We start from the raw sequence: 10,733 nt of genomic DNA, 5'->3' as shown, positions 1-10,733 counted from the left end.
TATTCACAAGTCTTAATCGTACCATATTATATTTACATACTGCAATTGTTTGCCAAGGACAACTCTGTAGTTATCGGCATCCAGCAGACAATACCGAACATGTCGAGCCCATCTACAAGCATCTGTGGTTGTGAAAATTCGGCAAGTTCTCTTGCCTCTAGTCTTCCATCTAAAGGTTCCTTCGACTTCAGTATCCTCGCATCTATCAATAAACCACTTAACGACCACTGGAAGCTTGTCGAGGCTTGCAAACATCCACTTCACAGCCACGCTCTTGTATCTGCTGCTATCTATATATCCGAAACCATCTTTTCCCTGTGCGACGCTGCATGTATCTCCTACGGCCTCTTCGAGAGCGGTGTCGCGGCTAGTATCGATAATAACAAGACATTGATGACGGTATACTCGAACGATGACGATACCACTCCCCTCTCCTGGAAGTGTTCGAAAAGCCCTATGTTGCTGGGCAAATTTGCCCTCCAAGGAGAAGAAGAAAGCCTCCTAGCTCGGCAGATTATCTGTGGGGTGTTGACGAATCTGAGCAATCTGTTGCGCGAAATGGGTTCGCTTGATAAGACATCTGGTTCACCCAGTTTCTATGGGCGCGGGGATGGGCAAGTCGGTCGTATCCTTTCGAGTATTCTATCACTCTTGGGCAAGGTATCTTGTGAGTAAAAGCATACTCAACTTTACATCTGCCTCGCCTGTTGGATACTGGTGATAGCATACCAAGTATCGCACCGCTTGTTTATTTAGAGTGCCACTTTATAGTGTGACTAGGTATTTAACTAACTAGCTTAGACTAGGAAAAACTCTAAGTGCGAGAATACATAGTTATATGGATAAATACTTAAGGGCGAAATAGTAAAAGTCACTCCCATGTCTGAACCTGGCCTCGAAGATAGTCCAAACGTTGTTTGCAGTCCATCAATATCAGTTCTGCTGCGCGGCAAAGACAGTCCTGAGAGCGGCTTGCGGTAATTCGGCTTAACTCTTGTAGCATCGCTGCCAGTTTCTTTATCCTAAGAATTATCAAAGGTTTCATAAACGTATGTTTGGTCTTTGCATCCATCTCCACGTTTCCCACCATCAGCGGAACATGACAGAAGGTTCTTTGGAAGCTGTCTGCTGGGGGTGGCACTGATGGGTTTTGGGCCCAGGAACATAATGCCAGCCGACTCAAGCGTGCATTCTTCGAGTCCATTAGAGTCTTCTTCTCAATGATCCAGTTAAACATTAGGACAATTCGTTCGATGACAGTAGACAGTAGGAGGAGGGTTGAGCGGTTGCTACCACAAGTAGTGCATTGTAGGAGCGTGCCGGAGACATTTCTGTATAGATTGCGTTCTACTAAGAGAATAGCATCGACAGAAGGCCGGCTGAATTCAGGTAGCGACCGATGTAAGAATAATAGCTGCTGAAGTAGCATCACGTAACACCTGCCGCTACAATCTCGGTCTGCATTACTATTGGTAGTGCTAGGAGATCGGGTACTTAATTGCGGAGGTTCATCAATACTGAGACCTGGGGAAAGTGGAGGAAAGGAGACGCCATGATCGAGGGCGAACTTATCGTTTAGGGTATCAGGAAATGAGCCTGGTGGATAAGTAGTGTGCTGACTTCCTTGCCAGCTATTATTTGGTTCATTGGGTATGCCGCATGTGTCCAGTCCCCTTTCGCATAATGAAATATCCAAGAGGGAATCTAATGATGGAAAGATATCATGATTGAGGTTATTTGTATCTTCCCCTGTCCCGGCTGACAGAAATTCTGGAGTGTTGAGAAATTGCACTCTGTTGGCACCAAGCATTCCGAGTGTCCTAGTTTCCTGTGTATCCTGCTCTGCTACAGGGCCTTCTGCGTCTGCAGTTCTCCTGCCGACCCTCTTGCGCGGTCGGCCAGTAGGACGGTGGGGGCTGTAGATACACGGTTGGCTATGTCGAATGCAGCGGTGGCAGGATGGCTTCGTCTGGCTGCACTTGACTTTGGATTCCTGGCAGGCATCGCATGTTTTACGTATCCGTCCCCAGCTCGAAGCTTCTGGTGGCTGGCTTGAGGAATGCATCGCAGATCAACGGTTCTGCCCAAAAGCCCCGATATTCTGATAATACTCTTTTCGACAGATATCTAGGCAATTAGCTAGCCGTTGATCAAGGCTAGGAGTTAACTAGATAGATAAGCGGTGGTAAGAACAACCTTTAGAGCATGTGTATCCCCCTATATTTATTTAAACGCAGTGGTTAAGATGCCAACAGCTTGTGCATTAGGAAAGTTAAGATTGTTGGAGCCAGCGTAACTGTCGGATAAACAATAACTAACTAGTTACGCCGTCCCTGCTTGGCCAATAGATAGGTTGCCTGAGGTCCACCTGATAACAAGTGTCTTCACGCCCTAACTACTCGGTCCAATACACACAACCCATGCAGTTCCATCCAACATGTCGGGTCCATTGCTCTTGATTATGATTGGTATATACGGAGTACATGCCAGATCTCGTCTAACATTCTTGTTGGAAGTTTGCGACATTTTATTCCTATACACTAGCTGGTTACTGCTGCAGATGCCAACGAAGAGCAAACGACAACGCCAATACAGGAAAGAGACTGCGGATAAGGATGATGCCCGACTTTGGGCTATTATGCAGAGAGCTGTAAGCTTGCATCGTTGAATGCACGTCCACAAGCAGCAGGCCATGCGCCGGATCTGTACCATCCAGCAACCCATAATAGAATATCACAGCTGATATGAGCTTCCTATCCAGCGCTGCAATTGGTGTATACCGCTGGATGAGTTTTGTGCCGTCCGGGAAGCGATTCGTTCTTCTAACCGCTATCATTTCTGCTTTTGCACCATGGCGGAGTGTGGCAGTCCCCAGAAGATAATATCCAAGGCATGCCAATACCCCGTAGTAGGTGATATATGCAAATATTTCATCATCAACGTTTTTGTGTTGATCACCGGAAGTCTTTCAGGAAAAGAAGGAGGACGTTCCCTTTTATAACTATTATACTGATATCGCGGTGACGTTCCTTCGTACAGCAAAATACTAAAAGAAATGGAGGTAATAGACTGTCTCTTCGGTTCGTATTATGCTCATATTGACTTCGGCAAGTTCATAAACTGCTTCCGTAAGTTGAATTACCCCGTCTCTCGCTTGCTAATGCTTTCACCGACACCCTAACCCTGCCTTATTTATGGACTTTAGCTAACCCCATGTCTTTTCTACGCGATTTCAAGCAGCCACCGCAGAGATAAACAGCCTTTCCCACTTCATGCCAAAGGTTGATAGGACTGTAGCGGCTCCGGCAACTATACACAGGATGTAGGTTTTATCAATAGCGGATACAATTGCAGCCAAAACTGCAGCCTTTGTATGAGGGTCCAAATCGTGTACAAATGTTGAACCAGTCCCAGTGATAGCATCAATGATAGTGGAATGAGACTCATGTGGGAGTACCTTTGCGATTCCTAGATTCGGTTACGCCGGTAAGCCAGGTTATCCATTTCATCAGGGGGACTTTTGGGATGACTACTTACCCGTCGCAGCTTTATTAACAAATACACATTGAGCAATAACCAACGCGATCGTCATCCCATTTAGCTGGGCTGTTGTCGTAAAGGCAATGGCAGCAGGTATCTTGTCGAGGCTCGCCTTGGCCTGGGCTACGGAATGACCAAGCTGAAGGTACATACCAGAGCCTAAGCCGATAAGGGCACTGAACCCGTATATAGCTCCTGGGGCTGTTCCCGGGTTTACTGTATACATCAGTGCTGACCCAACAAGACAAAGCGCTCCCCCGGCAAGATACCAGGGGAGGTAGTATCCAGCGCGAGAAGCAAGGATTCCGCCTCCAACACAGCTAAACACAAGAAGGCAGACAAATGGCAACAGCCGAACCCCAGACTCCAGTGATTTATCCCCCGCCGTGAATTGGAAGTATAGCGGAATAATATATGCTGGGATTGTCACGCAGACACTGGTACAGCAACCGCATAGGAAGATCAGGCTAAGTACTGGTTTACACCATGATACCAGCTCCACAGGGAAGAGACGCGTCTCTTCAGTGGTGAAGATGCAGTAGCTTTGCTGTATCCCAAAGACAATAAAGCCGACAGCCCCTAAAACGAGTGCAGCGATGATACCGGGTGCATTCCAAGGGTATAAGGCTCCAGCGAAGTTGAGGCCAATGACACCTGCCACAAATGCTCCTACAAGGATCAATGATCCAACGATATCCAATTTCTTCAGTTTATCCATGACCCGAATTTTAGAATCGGGCTGTGGCTGAAGTGAGGGGAGAAGGAATAAGTAGACGGGCATACAAAGGCCGCCCACAACTAGGTTAATATAAAAGGACCATCTCCATCCCGCTGAGCTATCGGCAAAGGCTCCGCCGATAATTGGACCCAACACTGTACCTGCACCCCAGGTAAGACCAATGGCGCTGACGTATATTGGCCGTTCTTGCAAGGACGTCAGGCGAGGGAGAAAGTTCATCACTCCCACGTACTGGCCAACGCCACCGATACCACAGATGACTCGCCCACCGATTAGGATATCCATCGTCTGGGCAGCTCCGCAGACAGCAGAGCCAGCCAAGAACACAGTGATAGAGAAGATGTACATCCACTTGATATTGAATTGGTTGAAGATTTGTAGCCAGGTAAGCACCGTTGCGCTGGAGGCCATGATGAAGGCCACGCCTGACCAGGCCAGTTTCTCGACACCATTCAATGACTTGACGATAGCGGGCTGGATATTGGCGACGATAGTATTATCAAGTCCGAAGAGGAAGGTTGAGCTAAAGATGCCGAGGACCACAATCAGCCATAATGTGCCGTGGATATCTCGTGGACTACTACGCTCGTCTGCTTGGTGAGTATCCGAACAACTGCATGCACCTTTTTCAGTATCGTCGAGGCCCTTTGAGGTGGTCGTATCCGGTTTGAGAACCATCTTCAGTGAGAGAAGCAAAGCCCGATCAGCTATCGGGAAGGAAGAGAAAGGGATGGAGGTATGAAGTAAGATAGAACATGATGACCTATTTGGGCTAACTATAGACACTGATATATATAATTAACATCATGGCCACGTACAATATACACGGACAGCTATTACAAATGAGCGTAGAAGTCGCTGCAACTTGCCCAGTTATTCAGCGGTTCAGCTCTGGCTGTTGAGGCCGCAGCCATCTCAGAAATCAGATTGTAACCCCCTTAGTCAAAGCACTCACTCATAACTTGCCGAAAAGCTCCCGATATCTCTTCAGGCTTACGGAAAAAAACCAGCCGAGATGACAAACATGTAGTTATTATTAATATCATATAACTAACCTGTAGAAAAACCTTAATTATAACTAACGTACCAAAAGGATAACGAATCATAGGCTATTTAAATCTGCGAATAATAGTTCTCTCGATAAAAATGAGATGCAAGATATTCTAGTAATCTAGATATCGTCGTCATCGAGATGCCAAATACGCTTTTAACACTAACCAGTTAACGAGTTAATTGGTTCGAGCTGGCCAATCGACAAAAGCTGTTCACATATGGGCCAGGGGTTGGCTCGGCACTGAAATAACTATCAAGGCTATGATCGCGGTGGCCAAGTCGACCGCCGTATGCCTCATGCGTAGAAGTTCATCGGGCGAATCACGATGAAGTCTGGGTCGTACTCGATCGCCTCGTCGCTGGCGGCAGAAAACTCGTAGCGATACCAGCTCAGTCAACGTAACCTTCACTTCCGGCAACGCAACGTTGAACCCAACACAACCACTCGCACCCGCTGCAAAAGGCACGTAAACGCGCCCGTGCCGGCCCTTGACAGCATCTGTTGCCCACCTGCCGGTGTCGAAGCGCTCAGGGTTGTCCCAGTGTTCGATGTGTCGATGCAGGTGCGGCATGCTCGGTATAAGGATGGCACCTCGCGAGAGGATCCAGCCGCCAGGTAGGATGACATCTCGCCTGGCATTACGCCCCGGCTGGAATGATGGGCTATGCAGGCGCTGTGTCTCCTTGACGAACGCATCGAGGTAGGTTAAGCGCTGGATCTCGTCGTACATCCAGCGCTTATCTGGAGCGGCGCCGTGGTCAACTAGCTCCTGTAGCAGACGATCTTGCTGGCCCGGGTAGGTCATCATCGCATATATGAGCCATGAGAGGAATGCGGAACTAGTAACAAAACCTGCCCCGACGAGCGCGAGTGTGTTGCTGAGGAGATATTCATGACGGGGTTTTGCGCTCTGCTCGTCAGTTGCACGCGCTAGGTAATCGACCAGACACGATGCATGCAGAGCCGCTGTTTGAATAGGGAGGTCCCCTATAGCTTCGTCTTGCTGGCAAGTTAATATTGCCTGCTCTATTAGTTCATAGAGCTCCCTGCGAGTCTGTTTGAGCGCGACCGGGTCACCTAAGTTACAACCGCTAGTAGTCAGCTTGAATACCTAACTGATACTAAGTACTAGTTACTTCTATCTCACCGACATACCGAACGGAAGATACGAGTACCATGCTCCCTTAGTTTGCACACGTTGGTTAAGGGTGAGATACTCCTGCAGCAGCATAATGATGCGGTGTATAGGACTATCTATGGCGTCGAAATGGTGCATGTCCATGCCTAGTACCAGCTAACAGATGATCTGAGACGCCAGCTTGGCTGTAAACTGGTAGACATTGAATGCCTCACCATGCTTGTCAAAGATATCCAGCACCCGGAATGACGCCTCGACAGATCGCTGCAGCAGTGGCGTGTAGTGCCGCACCGCGCGAGGCGTCATGCTCGGTGGAATGTATCTGTGGGCATCTTTCCATGCCGGAGCATCTGTATCGCATAAGAATAGTGCTGTCTGGTCACGAATTCTATATAGTGGATGGTTCAATGTCGACGGAGCTTTAGTGAAGTACTCGCCCTCCCGGAAAGCGATAGCAGTGATGTCTGGGTCATTGGCGAGATAGGTAACCCGGCCAAAGTTGTCAGTGCGAATTACAGAGCCATATTTGTTGAAGAGTCTCTGGTGGTTCCCTATGTGGTCAGGGTAAATCTCGAAATGATTGCCAAATTCTGAGATTACAGGTGGCTGCTGCGGCTCCCTGACTGGATGGCCATTGATACTGATTCCCACGGCATCGTTGCACTGGATCAACTCCTCGATACTGTCCAGCTGTTCGTGCTCGTTATGAAAACGAATTTCTGTGATGGGATCAGCCCGAGGAAGCATAGAGGAGTTTAGTTTGGGGTTGCTTAAAATAATACCTTCCGGGCGAAGTATACCATAGACAGCTGCGATGCCAGGCAGTATAGCATTCAGGGAATCAGGGCCATTCATCTCAACTTTTCGAGTTGTATCTTCCCTTCGGCCGAGCAGGAAAAATGTTTGGCTGACCATTTTCCCGTCGGCGATTGTTCAGGGACGCCTGGTCTTGGTGGTTAACGCAATGATAATAACAGTAGTAAGGAAAATAAATACTTTTGATGTTTGTACTTATTAAAAGCAATGGTCGCTCTTCGGTGTCTTTTATGTGAGATACATTGGATAGGAATATTAAGGGCGACGAATAACAAGCGAAAGAAGTCACGAATGTCCCATTATTTTGGTCTGAGGAATGGGAGGGGGGTTAAAAAGAGCGTTACGAAGACCCGCACGATCCTCCTCCCATACCTCCTGGCTATAAACGGTGGGCCCTTCATCCCATTCGATGCCACCATCGTCGCTGTCATCGTCTTCAGAGTCATCCAGAAGCATATCGGCGGCGCCGGTTAGTGCTGCAACACGCTGTAAAGTCCACTGCATATCCAGGAGATTCCAGTCGGGCAAGGGTAAGTTCTCTGGATCACTTGTCTCGAAGACAATCTCATCCCCTGAGATGATCTTCTTTTCCGTAACAATATTCCATGCCTTATGCATGTCGCCTCGGCCAGTGAGGTTGGATGGCAGGGTTGGGACTGTAGATATATCGACGGAATCTGACTTTTGGTGGCTTGTAAGCCAGTAAAACTTGGCTAATAAACGCTTCTTATCATCGGAGATATGGATAGGTTTTAGTGCAAAGAGTGAGCTTCCATGGTATCTATGCATCTGGGGCGCGAGGCAGAGAAGATTTTCCACGACCTCTGTTCCTCTTGGAAACACAGATTCATACCACGAGTTGACATGTTCGTCCGTCCAGAAATAGGACAGGAGGTTCCAGAAATTGTGGCCGGGACCCCGTTCCGTGGTATTGCGCATGGAATAGGGATAGATGTGCGCGACGTCTATCGGATGGTAGGCTTTCGTGATAGTACAGCGGTCGCCATCTCTCTCCCTGCAATCGCGAGCAGCAGACTGTGAACGAGAGGCGGTGGAACCGGACCCTAATGGAGATGGCGATCTGCTTTGCAATCGTGGACGCTTCGCTGCTCGAGGTGGTGTTTGTGGCGCTTGGACGGCAGGCTCGTCAGCCGCAGCACCAGTGCTTGAGGCAGTAAGGGCAATCCGATTCATTGCTGCTTCGCGACCGAGCGACCCTGGTTTTGTCGCAGGGCTTGGCTTTTTGGATGAGGTTTCAATCCCACTACCAGGAAGTTGCAGCCATTGCTTGGTGATGGAGTCAAACGACATGATACTAAGGGCGTCCAGGGTTCTATTTGAGGGAGAAGAGGCATCTGCAACTAGTCGTTCCAACCGGTGGAGGTCTGAGAGCCAAAGACATGCCCAGAGGGCAGAAGAAGTACTCACTGTCTGGAGAAGCTCACGCATCTTGGCGATCAAACGAACTCTTTCTTCGTCGTCGAAGCCGTATCCTGGACAGTGTTCATCCATTTTGCTAACACACACGTGTAGAGAGATAGAGATAGAGAGTGAGAGTGAGAGTACGCGCGAGCGAGGCTGCTTTATTACCCAATGGTAACCCGGAAGTTCAAGTGGGAGAAGATGGAGTCGGGAACCTGGGAAGGAGGGTAGAGAAAGTGAGGTTCAGGAGCGGAAGTAGCACCTGCAGAATGTGTGACACGTGACCCCGTCACCTGACGAGCCTTTTAGGTACCAAGGTAGCTCGGCTCGCTCCCGGCTTGTCCACCCCTATAGTTACGAATATATACGCGTCCCACGATCTTCCTGGTCATCAAGCTCTTCTTACACGAGCTTTGGTGGGGTGACTAAGCGTTCCCAACCTCACCTTGGAACGTTAAGGCCCGTCCGTGTCACTTTGTCGCATGAGTAATGAATATAATGAATGTTCTTCTCAAACCGTGCCTACCACCAAACCAAAAGGCAGCTTCTGAAGCATGTCGAGCAATTTCATTAGACCAGGCAGTTAACTACCTAAGCTTCTTTCTCGGCGTCAGCACCGCAGTCGTCCTCGCCTTACCCGTTATTTACTTTTTCGGAAGAAACCAATCTCCTCCAGCCTCATCCGATACGTGTCTCTGTTCTCCGGAGCTGGATGACGATGCACGAAAAGGGGATTGCGAGGTTGATGGAGATGCTCTTTCAGGGTTCATCACACTGAATGAGTCTTCAACGGCTGATCTACATGCCAAGTTAAAGTGGAATCGAGCAGTCGATCTCAGCAAATTCTTTATAAGATGGGGTCGAAAGTACCCATCAGACCGTCGTAGGCTGGAAGAGGAACGTAGTAGGAAGAGCCAAACCTGTACGTGAGAACCTAATTATTTTCATATGTAGGAAAGATTAGTGCTAATTATAATGACTGTATAGGTCGAGGCAGCAACACTCCAAATACACGTCAAATTCAGGATGCTTTCGAAGTCCCAACTGAAATTCCAGTCGTCCTTCGGCCCCTTGCACCTGAAGTCCATACACTTTTGCAGAAATATGGTTGTGAGCGGGATTGCTTATCCAGCAGCAGCGATGATGACAAAGTCTCGGTTCGTTTCGCTCTGTCGCGCGCTTTGCGAAATGGAAAGGTGCTTTGGGGCCATTTTTCACGGGCAGTCATACAACTTGATGAACGGACCGTTGTCAAGCTTGGGCATAATTTACTTCTAACCGACGCCGATATTACAGCCTATATTCAGAGTCTCACGAACGATATTCCAGCCCCTCGGCCCCTCGGAGCAATTTCTATCGGCAAAACGACCTACATGTTCATGACTTTTATTGAAGGCTCATCCTTGGATAAACTCTGGTCATCCCTGTCTACGGAAGAAAAAATCTCTATCCAAGATCAGTTAGATGTTATCCTAGAGAAACTTAGGATGCTTCCTCTACCTTCTCATTTTCTTGGTAGTGGAAATCCACCTTACTGCATCGACTGTAGAATGTGGAAGCGGACAAGCCCACAACAGATTGAGAACGAAGCTCAGTTTAACGAGTTCCTCGTATCAGGAAACCACCCACCCACAATGGGGCCCTATATTAAGTTTGTACATTCTATGCTACGCAGTGATCACCGAATCGTCATGACACACGGGGACTTGCATCCACGAAATATAATGGTCAGCAAGGACCGAGATCAGTCCATTCGAGTGACCGGACTTGTTGACTGGGAGTTAGGAGGAGCTTATCCAGAGTATTGGGAGTTTACAAAGTCTCTTAATACAATGCTACCTGTACGCACGGGTGATTGGGTCTTCTTTCTTCCACATAAGGGCATGGGGAAATACTTTGCTGAGTTTGCTATTGATCAATTCGTTGAGAAACTTGTGTCATAGGTTGACCATTTTGTAATTGACTTTGCGGGAGCTTACAGCGCCGAATATACGGCTGCAAGCTGACTAAGCTACATATCTTGG

General features: G+C 48.3%; 6 protein-coding genes across 6 annotated transcripts; 2 read left to right on the top strand and 4 right to left on the bottom strand.

Annotated features, from left to right (window-relative positions):
• Nucleotides 1-99: 99 nt before the first annotated feature.
• ARB_03923 (uncharacterized protein) lies at nucleotides 100-675 on the top strand (the record flags this gene model as incomplete). Its single annotated transcript, XM_003009828.1, has 1 exon — nucleotides 100-675. The coding sequence occupies one exon, from the start codon at nucleotides 100-102 to the stop codon at nucleotides 673-675; it is 576 nt and encodes a 191-aa protein (XP_003009874.1).
• Nucleotides 676-871: 196 nt separating this feature from the next.
• Nucleotides 872-1,810, bottom strand: ARB_03922 (AflR-like C6 zinc cluster transcription factor, putative; the record flags this gene model as incomplete). Its single annotated transcript, XM_003009827.1, has 1 exon — nucleotides 872-1,810. The coding sequence occupies one exon, from the start codon at nucleotides 1,808-1,810 to the stop codon at nucleotides 872-874; it is 939 nt and encodes a 312-aa protein (XP_003009873.1).
• A 1,422-nt stretch (nucleotides 1,811-3,232) lies between these two features.
• ARB_03921 (MFS drug efflux transporter, putative) lies at nucleotides 3,233-4,957 on the bottom strand (the record flags this gene model as incomplete). Its single annotated transcript, XM_003009826.1, has 2 exons — nucleotides 3,233-3,468; nucleotides 3,538-4,957. The coding sequence occupies 2 exons, from the start codon at nucleotides 4,955-4,957 to the stop codon at nucleotides 3,233-3,235; spliced, it is 1,656 nt and encodes a 551-aa protein (XP_003009872.1).
• Nucleotides 4,958-6,627: 1,670 nt separating this feature from the next.
• ARB_03920 (cytochrome P450 monooxygenase, putative) lies at nucleotides 6,628-7,386 on the bottom strand (the record flags this gene model as incomplete). The annotated part of the gene is made up of 1 exon (XM_003009825.1): nucleotides 6,628-7,386. The coding sequence occupies one exon, from the start codon at nucleotides 7,384-7,386 to the stop codon at nucleotides 6,628-6,630; it is 759 nt and encodes a 252-aa protein (XP_003009871.1).
• A 186-nt stretch (nucleotides 7,387-7,572) lies between these two features.
• On the bottom strand, nucleotides 7,573-8,799 carry ARB_03919 (uncharacterized protein; the record flags this gene model as incomplete). Its single annotated transcript, XM_003009824.1, has 1 exon — nucleotides 7,573-8,799. One exon carries the CDS (start codon nucleotides 8,797-8,799, stop codon nucleotides 7,573-7,575), a length of 1,227 nt encoding a protein of 408 aa, XP_003009870.1.
• A 408-nt stretch (nucleotides 8,800-9,207) lies between these two features.
• Nucleotides 9,208-10,652, top strand: ARB_03918 (uncharacterized protein; the record flags this gene model as incomplete). Its single annotated transcript, XM_003009823.1, has 2 exons — nucleotides 9,208-9,631; nucleotides 9,697-10,652. The coding sequence occupies 2 exons, from the start codon at nucleotides 9,208-9,210 to the stop codon at nucleotides 10,650-10,652; spliced, it is 1,380 nt and encodes a 459-aa protein (XP_003009869.1).
• Between the last annotated feature and the right edge of the window lie 81 nt (nucleotides 10,653-10,733).

Source organism: Trichophyton benhamiae (genome assembly GCF_000151125.1).
Source record: "Trichophyton benhamiae CBS 112371 chromosome Unknown contig01304.0, whole genome shotgun sequence".
Classification (NCBI taxonomy): Eukaryota; Fungi; Ascomycota; class Eurotiomycetes; order Onygenales; family Arthrodermataceae; genus Trichophyton; species Trichophyton benhamiae.
Note: the sequence above shows the minus strand (reverse complement) of the source record. Positions and strands in the feature narration are given on the sequence as shown.